Here is a 17,648-nt window from a genome sequence, read left to right as displayed (position 1 = left end):
GCTTCTGCTCGCTCGAGTACACGTCTGGCGACGACTGGTTGGATGTGAAAGTACTAAAAAGTCAAATCCAGTCAAATGTGCAAACCCAAGAGCTGGGAAGGGTTGGGGGGCATCGGGCGATAGGGACCGTGGGCGTGAGGGTTTCCCGTGTTCATCTGCCCACATGGGGCTGCCCTGCCGCCCTCACTCAGGCCACGGCAGCCTCACAGGTTTCTGGCAGAGTGGATTCCAGGTCGTTTCCAGCAGAGGCCAGGAGACCAGGCCTGCTGGTTCAGGGAATTGCAAACCTGTATTGTATCACAGCGAGCTGCCAATTTTAAGGGAGAGTCGGGAAGGTGTGATTTCCACACTGGCCATGCGGGGTCACCCTTGGGCCAGCCCACCGGGCTCCCGGGCGGTTTGCGTGCGTCCGGTCCAGCCCACCATCGCAGTACCAGACGCCCTGCAGGCACCTTCGCTTCCCCATTTCACAAATGAGGAAGTGAGTTCCAGAAACCCAGGCTCATGTCACATCTTGCTGACTAGGGTGGGCGGGCCTGAGGTGTGGTGACACCGCTGGCCCCATGCTCGGCCAGCTGGGCACAGTGGGTTTCTAAATTCCAGTTCACATTTACACTCCTGTGCATCCTAATGTTTTCCCTTAAAGTTTTAAAAATTATTATGAAATATTTAATACCCGCCTCCCAGCTGCACAAACACCCTAAGGCTCTGGTCTGTGTTGGGGGTCGGTGGGCTGGCCCATGTCTGCTCTGCACAGTTTACAGCAGGAGAGAGTGCAGTGACCTGAATCTCTACAACCAGAGGGTTATTTGAGCCCGTGGCCAGCAGCTGAGTGGGTCTGAGCGGAGTGAGGAGGGACGGCCGAGTGCACGACCAGAGTGGGTGGTGGTGGGGGGCTGCTCTGGCTGGACCGAGCTCCCCCCCCCGCCCCCCCGTTCTCCCAGAGCCTGTCCACTTGATCTTCCCGAGGAAGGGCCGACACTGCATTCAGACCCATCTTTACCCACTCGCTCTGCCTTCACCTTTGGACACAGGGATGAAGGTATTTGTCACCATGGATCACTTTTGTGGACAGTCACTTGGTTCTAGCATTTTCTGTGCTACTGTTGTAGGCCAACCAAGTAGCCCCCCCCCAAAAAAAAAACCAAACCTTTAAGTGTTTTTTCTTAATGAAATGTTAAGTTTTCTCCCTAGTTTCTTAGTTCTTTAGCTCCTGGCTTTGATCACTCTTTTAATCAGTTTGTGAATCCTAGGCTAAAGATTGCTCCTAGGCTGAATCATAGAATTCTCCTAACTCCCCGCTTCTTGATTGCTTTGTAAATCAGTTTCTGAATCCTAAACAATAGATTGTTCATAGAAGTCTCCTACCCTTGCTTCAGATAACTACTTGAAAGCCTGTGACCTCCTAATATCCCCCAGGCCAGTAAGCTAAATGCCAAACCCATTCTGGACCCAGACAACTGATGCTTCATGAGAGCTAACAGATTTATTAATTAAAATCTATTTTCCCTCATTCAGGGGCCTTGGGGATACAGAGGATACCCCAACAAGATTGCCAGTCACAACCAAAGAAGCCAACGCGGTCTTCCAGGTGGAGCTCGAGACCCCTTCCTCTCCTCTGAGATCAGCTAGGGTGAGAGTTCCGTGAATCCCCCAATAGGCAGGGACAGCTCTACACCCCTGCCCAGCAGGAAGCAGGTACAGAAGAAGAGAACTGCTGTCCCTCAGCTTCTCAGAGATTTTATGGGGATCACGTCTCTCAAGGGGAAAACAAGGCAGGCAGTTAGAGGCAGGCATTGGGTCTCTGCATTCCTGCACATCCCACAGAGTGACCACCAAGGGGACACCCCCTCTCCGCCCAAAACTCCCCTTTGTTATTGTGATTACCTACCCCTATGGGAAAACAAATGGGCACAAAATACCCAACGAGATCAGACCAGTCACTCGGCACCTGAGCAGTAACTCTTGTCAATCACAGGTGCCAATCAAGTGTTCCCACGCCCAGAGGGGAACAGCCCATTCTAGAGAAAGGGGATAAAAACTCCAAGTCCGGGGCAGTCTGGGCTTCTTCCCCTTCCTCCCTTTTTGAGCCTCGCCTTTGCGCGTGGCCCGCTCCATAAGCTCCAAACTCTTTAGAATGTAATTCCCCTTCTAGTAATGGGCCCATGAGCTGTCCTCTACTGCTCACGCCCACTTCTACTTCTTTAAAGTGTGCTCCCTCTTCTAGTAAACTGCTTTTTTACTACTTTGCCTCGGTAACTCTTTCAATTCTTTGCTCGAGATGCCAAGGACCTGGACTTTGCCCCGAGAAGGGCCCAGTCTCCAACAACACTACTACATCATGGAACAGGGATGACGGAGGTGGCACGGGCCCTCTGTGCACTGTCAGGCACTTCTCTGCCTCAACAGAAAGTCAGCGCTGAGGCAGACAGAGCTGGCTTAGCTGGGAGCACCGTCACTTCCCATCACAGGACGGGACTGGCCTGGCTTCAGGTTTTGTCCTAAATTTAACCTTGAGGCCAAATTCTTCCATTGATGACAGTGACATGGGGAACGGCACTGGCGGGTGTGACTTGCATCATGATGTTCAACACGGCACCTGCGTCACGGCCATGAGTCCTGAGGGGCCGTGGTTTCTCGGAACTAACTGCTGCTGAAACAGGTCCCCTGCAGAAGCAAGGCCAGCCCAGCACCCTGGAGCGGGCGGGTGGGTGGGGCTCTGGCTGGGATCCTTGCGCAGCCCTCCAGGTGTGGCACTCCTCACCTGGGCCAGTCCCCAGCCTCCAGGCACTTGATGCTCAGCACCTGCTCCTCTGTCCTGCCAGGTGGCACCATCACCCTGGCCAATTTCCAAACTCCATCGTCTCCACCCCAAAGCACACGCAAGCAAGCAAGCACGCACGCACGCAGCAGCCTGTGCTCAGCATCGGACCCAGTATGGCCAGAGGTGACCCCTTCTGTTTCCACACGCGTGTGCATGTGTGTCCGTGCGTGTCTGGGCCCCAGAACAGAGCGGCAGCCCCCTTGCTGTACCACGGAGGCCACCCCCACCCAGGCAGGCAGCCAGGTCTGAAGCCTCCCAGGCCTGTCCTGACTCAGCTTCTGGGCCAGGCCCTTCCCAGCTATTTCCTGCCCCTCCCCCAGCTGCCAGGAGCGGTAGGCGCGGAGCTGCGGGGACCCCCCCATCTCTGGGCAGATCCTCCCGCTCCTGACACGGGGACAGGTGGGTGCTGCTTGTGGTCTGGTTCCCACAACCAGCGGGGACTGGACCCCCCGCCGAGACCCATGGGAGCCTTCCTGACCCAAAGTGCCAGCGGGCCAGCAGAGCATGTGGCTCCGTGGTGCCTCCAAGGGGCTTAAGTCCCAATTCTCCCAACAAGGGCCTCGGACCCGTCTTGTGCTGCTGGGACGAGGCTGCGGTGAGGCCACCGGACATGCCATCTGACTCAGGGAACACGGGGGCTGTCTGACTCAGGCTGAAACCCTAATGAGTCTGTGGCTGTGACACTGCTTCTCAGGACTTTCCCCACCCCCCCAGCCCTGGAAGTAACGGGAGCGGGAGGAGAACCAGGGCTCGGGGTACCCCCAGCCCCCACGCTGGACTTGGGAGCAAGGGAGGCTGGATGCCAGGACACAGAAGCCAGCAGGCCACAGCCCCTGCCTGTCCCCACATCCACCGTGTCTGGGGGTGCCCCCGCCACACCAGCACACCACCCCTGAAGCTCCCATTCCAGGGCCAGGGACCCCCTGTGGACTGGGAGGGACCCATCCCATGGTCCCAACTCCACCATGAGTCTCAAAATCCCAGAGCAAAGCGGGCTGACCAGCCCATCTCAGGGGATCAACACCCCAGTGAGCTGTTTCTCCCACAGGGCTCAGGTTGGCTGACGGACGTGGGATGCTGCCGGCCAGCTGGTGAGGGTGGGCGCTGTGAGCCACACAGAGAAAATGACGACAAGACCCCTCAAGGTTCAAGGGAACCAGGCCCAAGTCTTCATGCCCAGACTGGTTCGTGGGGGACGAACCTCAGGAGACACCCAGTCGGGAGCCGCCACGCAGCCCGTGAATTCCACACACTGAGCCCCGACCCCCAGTCCTTTGTACACTGTCCCCTCCGAGCCTGCTGGACAGCGTGGCCACATCTGGAAGAACTCTGGTCTGGGGGAGTCCCACGTGGTTGAAGCAGTTCAGGGTCTGGCTGACTTGGGTGGGGTGGCCACCCTCTCGGAGCCTTCCTCTGTGGCCTCTCTCATTGGCTCATCCCTGCGTCTGGTCAGCTCTGCAATCTGCCGGTCCTTCAGCCTGACCAAGTGTTCCAGCCTCTCCACCTTCATCTGCAAGATCTTCAGGGAAACCACATCTCTGACCAGCATCTGGCACCCTGACTCCCTGACCATCTGCGAGCGCTGGGCAGTTCCGGCCAGCCCATGGCAAGGCCACATGGCCGGCGGTCAGACCCCAGGCCCTCGAGTGGGACACCATGGGGGGACGTGGACTGGGGGCCCTCAGGAAAGGTCCTGGGGATCAGCGTGAAGGCGGGGTCAGTCAGGGAGGGCCGGCTCCCCCAGGTCCCTCTGCAGCCTGCTCAGCGTCTGCATGTTAATGTTAATGGAATGCAATCTCTGCGGCTGCACAGTATGCCAAGTTCACTTCTAAGTTAATCGCCAAGAAAACACTGTCCTGAAAAACGATGGTGCGGTAAGAGCGGCCCAGCTCCTCACCCTCCCCAGCCCTTCTGCATCAGGACAGCCGGCCGTGTCACAGACCGTCCCTTACTGGAGGCAGAGACCTCACTACACTCCAGCAAGCAAGAAAAGTGGAGGAGTAGGATTTGGAAAGGCTCACATGCCCCAAACACCATGTCCAGAGTGAAGCCACAGCAGGACAGCCCAGCGCCAGCTGAGTGGGGACAGACCCCTCCAGCTGCCCAGGCACACAGTCCCCTCCTTAACCCTAGGCAGCGTGGGCCACCCAGGGGTGTTCTGGCCATACCCCTCCCCAGTGCCCACTCCTCAGTAACAAGCTGCAAAGGGCACACTCAGTGCTGCCCACTGACACTTCCTATTTCGGCCAACACAGAAGGCGCCCACCCCTGCACCAAGGAGTTCCCTCAAGGCCCCTGGGTGTCCTGTCAGCCCCGCCCAGTACCCACGCCCATCAGTGACTATCACCTGACGCCAGGTAGAGCTGCTTTCCCCGCTGGGTTTCGTAAAACACAACAGTTAAGGTTCACTTGGTTAGCATGCGGACAACCTAGGGTGGGCGCAAGGGGCTCCGAGAGCCCTCGCTGAGACAGCAGCTTTGAGCCGCCTGCCTCATCACTTCCTGTCTACTCTCCTCCAGCAAACTCAAACCACACGATGATATCACTTCCCTGCTAACTCAAGAAAACAGCTCACAGGATGGGGACACCCAACCAGGAACCACCGACATCACGATTTCCTCCAGCCCCTTTGACCTTCAGCCCACCGTGCAGCCTGCAAGCCCCACCTCGGGTCTGGGGTTGCAGCTTGTGCTCCAACAGGGTGTGGGGGGCATTTTCTACGGCAGTGAGGGGCCTGAGCTCTTCCTGAACTCTAGACCACCGCAGACGCTTGGTGAAGGGGTAGAGGGGCAGGCATGTGCCCTTGGAACCAGGCAGGCATCTTGGGGAGTGTCTCCACTCCCTGATTTGGCCCCCATGACCCTGGGCCTGCTGTCCAGCACATCTGTGTGGTGACCCCTTTGACTGCAGCCCCTGGGACATGGGCCCCGGGGTTTGGTAACTGGTGAGACTAGGTGGTGAGTTCTGCTTCTGGATGTGTTTGGAATATTCCATAGTTAAATTGTTTTCTAAATAACCAAACTAAATGTGGTTCTCCCTGGTCAAGGACCCTGCCTGCCCCACCCACCGTCACACCCCACACTAGGTCTGAGCCTCCCCTGACACCTGCAGCTAGTCCCCCCTCCGCTTCCTGGGGTGAGCGGACATTGAAGGTGTCCCGGGCACAGTACCTTGACCATCTCCTACAAAACGGCCAGCGCCTGTCCTTTTCCTCCAGCCTCTGCTGCACCCCAGGCTCCAGATGCTCCCAGGGCCCATAGGCTGGGTCCCAACTAAAAGGCAAGCAGCTGGGTTTTAACCCTGCAGGCTGGCAGGGAAGGGTGGCTGGAGGGGACAGCAGAGGGCTGGGAGACAGGGGCCCACCCTCTGCACACACAGGGGCCCGTCTTCTCCAGAGCCCTCTGACTCAGGAGGGTCTTCACGCTGGAGGGCGGAGGGCTCAGCAGGCCTGCGAGACAAGTGTGCACGTCGGCTCAGGCACCTGCCTTGAGAGGAGCCTGGCCCGGCAGCAGCACGTGGGGTGGGGGTGGGTGCAGAGCCCACACAGGCGTGCCACGTGGGCATGGCCCGGCTGACATTGCCCTGCGGTGACAGTGCAGCCTTGGATGCCACCAAATGGCCCCCGTTTGGAGGTGTCCATTGAACAACAGCCGACCCACAAGGCTCCTAACAGGAGCCACGGGCTCCCCTTTCCGTCCCATCGGTGGCCTACCAGCCCTCACTGGGGCCTGTGTCACCTGAACACACCTGCCCTCCCTTGCAGGTGTGTGAGCTTGAGAGTCTCACATGCCTGTCCTCTGGTGCTGCCCCTTAGGTCTCCCCCCTCAGGGGGTTCAGATACTACCAGCGTGTGGGGGGGTGGCGAGCCCCACCCACGGTCCAGCAGCATCACCCCTGGAGACTCCTGGGTCCTGCAAAGATTTCGGAGGTTGTGCAGTGAGATGCAGCCAGCAGGGCCTAACTCCCACCACTGGCCTCCCTGGATTTCCCAGTCACAGGCTGGAGAGGTGGGGGGAGAGGGTGCAGCCTGCACAGGCCTGGGAAGGAGCCATTGTGAAGTTTGCATGGCCCAGGATGGGGCACCAGGGGCTTCATCACCATTGATGTCCTGGTTTCTCTCTCGTTGGCAGGTAAGGGGACTTGCCCACACGATTGCACCAGCACGTACAGCTGTGCTGGGTGGGTCCTCGGGGTCCGTGTTGCAATCCACCACCTTTTCCCCAAGTGCACACAAGATGGGCTCACTGGCCTCAGGCGTGCTGCCCACCACCTTTCGGATATCCGCCTCTGAGACACAGAAACGCAGCTTGTGAAAGACTTTCCTGTGAAGGAAGCAGGTGGGAGGGGTGCAGCCCTCAGCAGCGAGCCTGGTGGGGCCAGGCAGCAGGCCTCGCTTTCCTCAGAGGGGGACGCTGGGACTGGGGACCCTTCTTGGCCCTGTACCTGTGGAGGCCTGGCGGCCATCTGGTTCCCAGCCGCCTCATCACGGGTGACAAGACACTCGGCGCCCTGTGCACTCAGGCCCAGCATGTCCCAGCCTGGGCCACCATCTCCTCGATGAGTGTGGCAGGGCTCTCTGTGGCAGAAGCCGTCATCCTATCTGAGCCACCTGCTGCTCTAGTGCCCAGAATCGAGGTCTTACCACCACGACACCTCACATCTGCCTGCCACCCTCACGCCCCTGGGGGTTAGGGCAGCCGCCTCCCCCTCCCCCATGGCCCTCGGAAACAAGTGCTATCAGAACCTGCCCGGGCCTCTACCCTGGAGGGCCACTTCACTGCCCGGGCTAGGAGCCGGGTCCTCAGCGTGGCCTCCAGGGACCCTTGGTGGCTCTGAGGGCCCCTCCCCACCCAGCTCTGACCCCTCAGCTCCCCCACAGGGACTCAGGGACGCTGCATTCCCCTCCCCCCCGCCCTGAAGCCTCCTTTTGCACCCACAGGTCACCCCGCTTTCCTGTGCTGTCATTTCCTCAGGGGCCCTGCCTTGTCCTTCATGGAACCCGTCACACGCGACACCTCTCCTTATTTGTCTTCCCTCCAGACTGTCAGCCCCACAGAAGCAGGGCCCCCTCACCGCCCTGTCTGCTGCACCTGGGGCAGCGCCTGGCACCAGAATTACTGTTGAGCGCGTGAGAGGTGTGGCCAGCGTGGGCTGGACACAGTCAGCGAGGGGGTTGCAAGGTGACCGGCGTTGTCCTCTCGGCGGGGAACCCTCAGGTTGATGGTGAGAACCCAGGGGTCAGGAACAGACACTGACAGGTGTCGGGGCAACCCAGAGCAAGAAAGGGCTTGAGAACTCGTCCCCGAGACCAGGAGGGCAGGGGAGAGGCTGCCCACCCGGACCAGCCTTGGAGGGAGGGCCGTCAGAGGCCGAGGGCGCGGCTCCGACAAGCGCAGGGAGGGGGGCCTGCAGGGCTGCGCTGGTCTGAGCGGCCGCCTGCCCGCGGCGCGGCGCCTGCCTGTGGAGCACGCCCCGCTGCTGAGCTTCCGGTCCGTGCTGCAGGTGGGGACAAAGGTGTGCAGGTCCCCGAGCTGGGGGCGCACGTGCTTCACGACCTCCGCCAGCATCACTAGGGCGGGGGCGGGGGCGCGCGGTGCGCCTGGCCCGCGGAGCTGAGTGCGTTTCCTGACGTCATCAGTGTCCCATGGCCCCCGAGTGGGTGAGGCCAGGAGTCCGGGGGGGTGATCGCTGCGCCTGGGGTGTGGCTGCCCCGGGGAGAGGGCTGCAGGAGGCCGGCTGGGGTCCGAGGAGGTGCTGGAGGGGACCCCGAGTCGGCCTCATCCTCCCCAGGGAATGCTGGGGTCGGGGACTCCCCAGGGACGGGGTGGAATGCACAGCGCGGCGCCCTCCGCTGCCACACTCTTCCCCCCGGGGCCCCATCTCTGCCTCCTCTCCTTTCCCGCGTTCTGCCACCCTTTCCGGGGCGCCCCTCACGCCCTGCTCCGGGGTCGTGAGCACTTCGCAGGCACCCCAGCCCTGCGTCCGGCCGGCCAGGTCCGCCTCCGCCTCGGGGCCCGCACCGCCGTCGCTGAAGTCCCGGGCCAGGCGGCGCTTGGAGCGGCTGAGCGGGAGCCCGTCCAGCCGGGCGTAGAGCCCGCGGAGCGCGCCGGGCAGCAGCGGCGTCGGGGCCGGGGGCCTCGGCCGGGCGGCGCCCAGCATGGCAGCGGGCTGGTTGTTGGGCCGGTTGCCGGGAGACGGCGCCGGATGGGGTGGGGCCGGCGGCGGCAGGGACCGGAAGGGGCGGGGCGCCGGGGCCGTTGCCGGGAGACCGGGGGCGGGCTGCGGCCTGGGGTCCCGCCCGCGCGTCTCCGCCAGTCGGTGGACTGGGACGGCTTAACTGTGTGTGTGGGGGTCTACGACAAAATCTACAGAGAAGGTTAAAAGCTGACGCCCAAGTACAGTATACATTTTATTTTAAGAAGCATTGGACCCTTAAATCTTGTAAGTTGAATTCCACATTGTTTAGTGCGCCATTTTCCATCCATCCAATAAAAATCTCTTGTAAGTCAGAACTTGATCAATAATTTAATCGTAAAAACAAGCTTGCTTTCTTAAATCTCAGGGAAACAGGCTCAGAAAACTGAGGGGCTTGCAGTCGGATCCAGATCCAATCCCGGGCCGCCACCCTGTGCTCAGCGGACCCTGGGGCGCTGCACACGCCCCGGTGTCTTTCTGGGAGGCACAGCACGCGCAGGGCCCTCCTGCCTGGAGCAGCAGCCGGGAGTGCGGGAGGCGTGGGAGCCGGTGGCGCGAGGTCCTGGCCTCCAGGCTGAGGGAGGCCGGCGGCCCTCTGGACACATGCACACACGCCACAAGGCGCTGGCTTCGCACCCCCAGCCTGGCGACTGCAGACACACTGAGCTAAGCGTGGCCAAGGTGCGTGAGAGCTCAGGCACAGCAATGGAGGGCCCAGCCCGGGAGCCCTGAGCTGAGAGGCCCTGGGCTGTGGCCCTGCCATGCTGAGAGCGACCTTGGCCATGAGGAGCAGGCTCTTCGGCTAGGACTTCTCACAGTGGACCAAGCCCGTCCGGGCACCAAGGGCCTGGGCAGAGGTGTGCATCAGCTGGCAGAGGCTGACGGGCTTTTTCAACTTAAACAATAGGCAACTTCCAGGAAAGTGTGCAGGTGCCCCCAGGGTGCTGTGAGCTGGCCCATCACCTCCTCTGGACGGGGGGTTTCAAAGCAACCTTTGGGCCAACAACTCCCTTGGAGGAGGAAAAAGGAACTGGTGTTAACCAGCAGCTGCTACAAGGAGCACAACTGAGTCTTCCTTCTCCATTTCGTAAAAGTTAGATTCTTCATTCGTCTGACAATACGATGGCCCTGTGCACACACTGAATGGCAACCGTACTCACACCTGACAGCCACAATACCCACCGCTAACCCCATAAATGCAGACTTTTGTATGAGTAGGTGCAGGAGACAACTTAGCAGCCAGTAGAGGGGCAGTCACTGAAAGGCCCTCTGGCAGAGTATCAATCAGATGATAAAATTAACCCACAGCTGACAGTTCTCCTTCCCATGACAACGCAGCCCTCTCAAGGCAGTGCCCCAATTGGCCTGCTGGGGGAGGACAGCCCGTTCCACTGCCCCTGTGGGTGGACACTGCCCTGGGTGAGGGGCTCACCTGAGTGGGTCCAGGGTTGGCCACTCCAGCCTTGGGCTTGACCGGTGGCATCGGAGGCGCAGAACTTGGCTTGACCACCTGGGAGGAGGCAGACATAGTCATAGTGATGGTGCCATGTAACCGTCCCCAGCCAGGCCAGGGCACCATCTCCCCAAGTGCTCTGCTGTGCTCCACACCAGCTTGCAGGATTCTCTGCTGAGCTCTCTACAGAGAAGTGTGCCCCAAGCCCCTGCCTCCATCCACAGGCATGGTTGCCCTCAAACCAATGCCCCCACACCACCCCAATCTAGCCCATGAAAAACTCGTAAATTGCCAGAACGTGAGTCTTGGAAATTCAAAAGCCAAGAAGTTACTATGGAATTTGCCATTGTTTTCATTTCTGCTTTCTCAGGGAGACGCTGGGATGGAGGTGGAGACTGCCCAGGCCTAGCGCGCTGTGCTCAGCCCTTGCCTCATACCCCAGCACCCAGGATGCCTGGCTGGGGCCCAGCATCTGTAGTTTCCGATTACCCAGAAGGACCCTAGTGACCAGCCATGGGCCTCCAGCATGACTCCCCTGTGGCCTTGGCCAGCTGGCCACCACCTCCTGGGTCAGAAAGCTCTCTGCCAGCCCACCCTCCTCCATCTGGCTGGTCAAACCCTCCAAAGACCAGTTTTGCAACTTTTCTGTAGGTCTAAAATTAGTTTGAAACAAAAAGTTAAAAAGAGGGGGCCGGCCGAGTGGCTCAGTTGGTTAAGAGCTTGCTCAAGAGTGCGAGCTCTGAGCAACAGTGGTTCAATGCCCGGCCTGAGCTGAGCTGCTAACAGGTGGCAGGATGGCTCAGCTAAAAAAAAAAAGTTAAAAAGGAAAAAAATAGAGAATGTCTATTAAGAGAGTACCACAGTAAATGTTTGTTGCAGGAAACCCCATGTGGGTCACAGTTTAAGGGGTGACAGGGTTCTCACTCTCAGAGTATCTCCCAGACACCGAGTACAAAGGGAAAACGGGGCTCTACAGGGAGGGGCTGGTACAGGTGAACAACACTGGTGGTCACCGGGTGGGTGGAGCCCGTCCCAGGAGGGGACCCCAGGGTGTTGAGAAAGCCCAGCCCTTCCTGCTGTCCCCCGTTTGCCAGAAGCAGCTGGCAACTGCCCGCGGGGGCCAGTGTTCGTCAAGGGCCGAGGTGGCCATTCGGCAGGCCCTGCAGCAGTGCTGCCAGGGCCAGACCCTGCGACCCACAAAGGAGCTCGGGGTAAGTACAAAGGCAGGCAGGGCGTGCTGGCGAGCCCACACCCTTCTGTGGGGTTTGGGTTGCCGGGGAGGCTGCGGGTCTGGCCTGAGAGGGCCCCCCGGCCAAGGCAGGGCACAGGCCCAGCCGCGGAGTCTCCTGAGTGGCCGAGTGGCCATGTCCTCTCACCTGCCTGGGCTTCAGCTCTGGGAGGGGCTTGGTGGGAGGAGCAGGTCGGAGCTGGAAGGAGAAGGGGCAGTCAGGACCTCGGGCCCTGGGTGCAGTGAATCTCCTCACTGAGCCTGGGCCATCAGCCTTCTGAAAGTGCATCCCGGGGTCCCCAGCCCACCAAATCCAACCCCTGGGCCCCCCACTTGCAGGAACCCGCTTTTCACCACCGAGATGGCTTGGCTACGGCCCCCACCGCTGCTCACCTGGGCTGGCGCCTGCTGGGTGTACATGGGAACAGGGAAGGGTAGGTTGGACATGGCGACCGGAGGCTGCAGGAAACAGGGCCGTGAGCCTGGACCTCACTGGGAGGCCGCCTCCAGGAGCTGTCCCCCCAGCTCAGGACCCGAGGTTCCTGCCTCCCACTTGTGTGCATGGGGGCTCTGCCTCACCACCCGGCAGGGCCCAAGCCCGAATGTGACCTCACGCTCCCTCCCCTAAGCCATGTGGGGCTACAGTGGTGGGCGTCTGGGCCTCAAACAGACCCCGTGAGGCCCCGAGACTCCGATTCCAGTGGAAACTCCAATTCCATCACCAGTTCACAGGGATCCTCACACCTGCAGCCCTGAGCCCTGTTCCTGCCTCTAACCAGGGTGATCATGGCGGCTGCCCCAAGGCCTGGGGAGCCGGCTGGTGCTTACAGCAGGGGGTGGCCGTTTAGGTGTCACTGCAGCAGCTGTGGGCCTGGGAGGCTGGCTGGTGTGCGTGGTAGGGACGGGCTCCGGGGGGCCCACGGTGTGGGCCGGAGCCCCGCCCTTAGCTGGCGCGCTGCCCCCCTCATGGAACAGGGGGTTGGAGAGCCCCATGGCGGCCTTGGGTACCAAATTCCTGCAGAAAAAGTAAGGCGGGTCAGTGCATCCTGGCCTCAGGGGGTCCCCTGGCTTGACCAGGATACCTCTCGGCTGCAGTGCCCCGCCACTCCCACATGGTCCGTCAGTCATAGACAGGCAAAAAGGAGAGGTGGCCTCATGTGTCCTGGGCCCCATCGGCCAGGAGGGTGGGTCTCAGAGGTCGCTGGGCAAGTGTGCTGTGCTGCAGCCAACACGGGGGTCAGGGTCGCTGCTGAGGGCAGGCAGCAGGACACCAGGCCGTGTGGGGAAGCTTCGCTGAGCCCATGTCATCCCAGTGCTGACCTGACAGGGGTCAGGGGTGTGGGAGGACAGGGTCTCTCTCTATGGGCTCACCACATCACCTCATGTCACCAAAACTTGTCACCTGCTCCCCCCACCTCAGTGAGAGGCCAAGTGCCCGCAGCAAAGGCCCCGGGACACGCTACATGAACTGGGGGCTCTCTTCCTTCCCGAGCGACAACAGCCATTTCCCAGTAGTGCGAGGGGGGCCATGCCTGCTGCACACGCTGATGCTTTGCACCCAGTGCTCACCTCCACCGGGTGGGGCTCCTGGCCTTGCAGTAGATGACCACGCCGGCAACGATGAGCACCAGAACCACCAGGAGCAACACGGGCACCAGCACGCCCACCGGGAGGCTCCCAGACGCTGTGGAGCATGCAAAGCCAGGCGTCAGTGGGCAGTGGGGGCTGGGAGGGTCCATGGGTGACAGGCTGCCTGGGACCTGGGACCTTCCTGGGACCCCTGGTCTCTTCCCTGCAGCCAAGTGCCCAGCTGGAATGCTCGGCACAGAGACCTGGTAACGTTACACCAGTGGTCCAGGCTCTTGGTGACAGGTCGGAGGGCTTGGTGACTGGTGGCCCCAGGCCCACAGTGACTCAGGCATGGCCTGGCCAGGCTCCAGAGGCTGTGGTGCTGTGCACAGCCACATGCTGTGGACCATCTGGGGGTGGGTGTCCCAGGAGGGACTTGGGACCCGGCACAGGGGTGGGTGCTGTCCTGTGACCTCCCACGCCCCTCCCCCCAGGACAGGGCCTCCCTTCTTGTGTGGGGCTGAGGTGGGGACACGGGCTCCTGGGCCCTGCCCTAGACCTGGGGGGTCAGGAGGCCCAGGGACTACAAGCCGGAACTTTTAACAACACTTGATGGTTTAGGGGCATGTGGGCCCTACCTGTGTGCATTTGGGCCAGCAGCTCTGTGCAGTGGGGTGGGGCCCAGCCCAGCTGGCAGTGGCACTCCTTCTTGTGGTTACACACCTGGGGGACAACCAGGCATCACCTGCACAGCAGTCACGAGGCCCAGCCTCAGGCTTGCGAGGGGCTCTGCCATGACCCCCTGACCGGGACAGGTTGGGCTCATCCACGAGCCTGGCTGCTACGCCAGGTGTGCAGGGCTCCGTCACACAGAGCAGCAGCCCCTTCCCCGGGGCCATGAGGGGGACTGAGCACAAGGGGTACCCCCCCGCCTCCCCACCATCCATCCCCGAGACAGGGCTCAGGAGGGCTACTCCCATTCGTTTCAAGCTCTCGGTGGCCTAACGGTCCCTAGTCACAGACGCATCACTCACAGCTGAGCGCAGTGTGCACCTCAGCACAGAGCCGTCCCAGCCCATGTATCCAGTGGCACTGTGACCGCCCGGGCCTCAGGTCACACATGGGGTGCGTCCCTGGGGCACTAGCCCTGCCCTCTGTCCACCAAGGTTTGTCCTACAAGTCTCCGTCATCACCCCAAGGCCACGTACCCCATGCCCGCTGCACTTGGCGGAGCAGTTTTCGGCTCTGTAAACTCGGAGGTCCTCGCACAGTCCTTTCCAGCAAACCTGGAGGGCAGGGGGTCCCCTTAGGTAGCTGCCTCCACCACTGCCCCCATGCCTGTCAGCCAAAGCTGACCCAAAACCTGCAGGGGGGGCTTTCAGGGGGCAGGTGGTGGTCACTCAGCCCACAATGCCGCCAGGGCCACAGAGGACTGGCCCCAGACGTCCCCTGTGGGGACTTGCAGAATGGAGAGGTCCTCAGACCACGTGAGCCGAGAGCAGGCTCTCCTGGCGCCTCCCCCTGCACCTCCAAGTTTCTGCTGAGAACAGAGGGGTCCACCCCGCACTGCCCTGCTCGCAGGGTGGGATACCCGTCCGGGACCTGGCGGCCCAGCAGCCTGACCCCCTTAGGGGCGCGTCCGGGCTTGTGGCCGGCCCCGACGCTCGGGAGCCTGAGCTGCGTCCGGTGGACGTGCGCGCACTCACCCTTTCCTCGCCGCACTTGGTGCCTTCGAGCACCGGCTCGAACCCAGAGCCCCCACTCAGGACAAGAGCCTGGCAGACAGCTGAGGAGGAGGTGAGCGTGCAGGCGGATCGCTCTCGGGGCTTCTGCCCACCCTGGCAGAACAGGACGCCGCATCTGTTAACGCTACGGACAGAGGGACTTGCTGTGTTGCCAGCTCAGCCAGGTCTCCTGCTCCGTGCACGCTGATCGTGCTCAGAGGGGACGCAGGGAGCGGCCAGGAGATGAGGCCCAGTACCCCTGGACAGGCTGTGGGGTCCACTGACAGGGCGTCCACACCCCCAGCTGCAGTGGCAGCATGTTCAGGCCTGGGGGTCCTGGAAAGCGGGGTGTGTCCCCGGACAGACGCCTGAGGCCCGACTCCTCTACACAGAGGACTCTCTTGGGCAGCCCTATGCCCTGGAGCCAGGCAGTCAGGCTGTGGATTGACAATCACCTGCGGGAGCCAAGGGGCATCCGGCTGCTGCAGTCCGATGAGATGCTATAGCTGTAGCACGTCTCCACGGCAGCCCGTGTGCCTGTGGGCCAGAGGCAGTCAGTCGTCTGGCTCGGGACCCGAGGCCACCCTGCAGGCCTGTGGGTCTCCTGCCCACCTCACCTGGCCCCCACAGATCCTGGCATCTCTGGGCCAGCGTAGGGCAGGTCCCGTCGTAGCAATAACCCCCCAGGCAAGGGGTGCCGTTCTCCTGGAAGGCGTCCTCTGGGCACGCCGGCTGCCGGCCATCGCAGTACTCCTCCAGGTCACACACATCCTTCGCGGCACGGCACAGCGTGCCAGCCGGCTTCACCTGGCCCAGCACAGTGAAGCTCACCCGAGGGGACAGGAGGCGCCAAAGCAGGCCCACTCCTGCTGCTTTGCCTCCCATGTCCCCGGGGCCCCTTCCCACCCGCTGACGTTGGGCACAGGAGGGGCATCTGGGAGCCCCATGCTCACCCTGCATTCATGACAGCAGGTGCCATGGGCACACTCGGCCCCCTCAAGCAGCCGGCAGGTGGTGGCATTGCAGCAGCGGTTCTGACAGTCCTGGGGAGCAGGGGGCAATGGGGAGGGGCTCGGCAGGCTACACGCCGGGTCAGACCCCGGGGCCCCACACCCTCCATGGCCGGCCCCTTGGGCGGGGCCTTCCCACGAGCAGGCTTTTGTTGCTCCCTCCCTTGGGTCCCCTACAGCTCATTGCAGGTATCAGATGACAGGTGGGCATGCAGGGTGCCTGCTGGTTCAGGAACGGATGTCCTAACCTGCGGGACGGAGACCCATGGCACCCCTGTGCTGGTGGAGGACGGAGGGTGGCAGCAGGTGCCGGGCCCTGTACCTGGGGCTGGCCGCAGTCACACTGCTCCCCACGCTCCACGAAGCCGTTCCCACACACGGGGCCGCCCACCAGGCGGTCGAGGTCTGGGGCGTTCGCCATGCAGGTTATATAGGGCTTTTCTACGAACGTTTCCAGGTCGGCCCGGCTGCACTGGCTGAACCTCCTGGGGAATGCAGAACTGGGGGGAGGGGGAGTTGCTGTGCCCCATCAGGGGGAGGGCAGGTATGCAGGCCCCTTACCCCGCAGGGTGCCCACTCTGCAGGTAGCCCACAGTCAGGCTGAACTGGGACAAGCCTCACCCAATTTTGGCCGCCATGATACAGCCGCCGCTGTTTTGAGGCACAGGGCAGTAGCAGCCGTGGACTTCCTCGTCATGGTCCATGCCCAGGTTGTGGCCCATCTCGTGGGCCATGGTGCACGCCACACCGATGGGGCTGTGGCTGTGGTCCTGCAGGGAGAGGCTGTGTGGCCGGTGGCGTCCTCCTGCCGCCCTCGGCCCTCAACTCCCCCAAGCAAGGCCTTCCTGCAGCAACACTTCTTAAAACATAAAAGCATCAATGTATCCTCCCATGGAGGCAGCCATTCAGGCATTCATGGGGACAGCTTGGGAACCAGCAGGTGGACCGGAGTCCCGAGGTCACCCCCTCACGTGCCCAGCTCAGCTCCAAGCTTGGCTCCCCACCCAGCTGCAGCTCCAGCCCACGCGCAAAGCAAGCACGTGCCCCCGCACCTGGTTCACAGCCCCCGAGTCCTGGGAGCACATGGCGGACACCTTGGCCAGTCCCACGGTGTTCCCGGTGAAGTCAACCCCACTGGAAACAAGAGCAGTGTCTGCAGGTGGCACCCTGGAAGCCGCCGCATCCCCGCGCAGCCCTTCCTGGCGACGGCCAGGCGGTGTGCCAGCCACCCACTCACGTGATAAGCTGCGCGTTGTCATGAGGGTGCCGCCCCACAAGGCTTCGCTCCCGCCAGGCCAGGAAGTTGTCCAGTGTGGTGCTGGCCTCGGAGCTGATGTGGATCTTGTCCTCTTGGTTCCAGATGTCCAGGCCCACCAGGACCACGCGGAACTTGAGTTCCTGATAAAGCTGTGAGAGGACAGGTATCCCATGGGTCAGGCTCTGGACAGTAAGGCCAGAGGCTCACCCCAGAGCGGGCACAGCCTGGGCTATGAGGCGCATCCATTGTCCATGGTACCAGGCTGAGCGCTGGGCGGAGTCCCAGCTCCCTCCTCACCTGCTGACACCCCCTCTCTAGGCGCCCCCACCCCACCTCCTCAATCAGGGTTTCTATATAGGGCTGGGAGATGCCTGGTCTGGAAGGCAT

At 61.8% G+C, this 17,648-nt stretch overlaps 1 protein-coding gene and 1 pseudogene across 5 annotated transcripts in view; both read right to left on the bottom strand.

Moving 5' to 3' along the window:
• Positions 1–3,964: 3,964 nt before the first annotated feature.
• On the bottom strand, positions 3,965–8,402 carry LOC109383523 (uncharacterized; annotated as a pseudogene).
• Positions 8,403–9,330: 928 nt separating this feature from the next.
• Positions 9,331–17,648, bottom strand: part of ADAM8 (ADAM metallopeptidase domain 8) — a 13,828-nt gene continuing 5,510 nt past the window's right edge. For 3 of the 5 annotated variants that reach the window (XM_019644122.1, XM_019644120.1, XM_019644121.1), the window contains exons 10-25: positions 17,241–17,410; positions 17,056–17,137; positions 16,625–16,773; positions 16,326–16,503; positions 15,947–16,036; positions 15,611–15,800; positions 15,449–15,530; positions 14,976–15,138; positions 14,478–14,555; positions 13,908–13,992; positions 13,270–13,384; positions 12,529–12,715; positions 12,094–12,159; positions 11,849–11,899; positions 10,452–10,529; positions 9,331–10,029 (exon numbers count right to left, since the gene is read on the bottom strand). In XM_019644122.1, the coding sequence (XP_019499667.1) occupies positions 9,979–10,029; positions 10,452–10,529; positions 11,849–11,899; positions 12,094–12,159; positions 12,529–12,715; positions 13,270–13,384; positions 13,908–13,992; positions 14,478–14,555; positions 14,976–15,138; positions 15,449–15,530; positions 15,611–15,800; positions 15,947–16,036; positions 16,326–16,503; positions 16,625–16,773; positions 17,056–17,137; positions 17,241–17,410 (1,815 nt within the window). In that variant the 3' untranslated portion in view covers positions 9,331–9,978. Of the gene's footprint in view, positions 10,030–10,451; positions 10,530–11,848; positions 11,900–12,093; positions 12,160–12,528; positions 12,716–13,269; positions 13,385–13,907; positions 14,015–14,477; positions 14,556–14,975; positions 15,139–15,448; positions 15,531–15,610; positions 15,801–15,946; positions 16,037–16,325; positions 16,504–16,624; positions 16,774–17,055; positions 17,138–17,240; positions 17,411–17,648 lie in introns of those variants that run through there. The other 2 variants (XM_019644123.1, XM_019644124.1) reach the window with 2 other exon arrangements.

This window comes from Hipposideros armiger, unplaced genomic scaffold (genome assembly GCF_001890085.2).
Source record: "Hipposideros armiger isolate ML-2016 unplaced genomic scaffold, ASM189008v1 scaffold_85, whole genome shotgun sequence".
NCBI classification, from domain to species: Eukaryota; Metazoa; Chordata; class Mammalia; order Chiroptera; family Hipposideridae; genus Hipposideros; species Hipposideros armiger.
The sequence above is the reverse complement of the archived record's forward strand: the minus strand, read 5'-3'. Positions and strand labels throughout refer to the sequence as shown.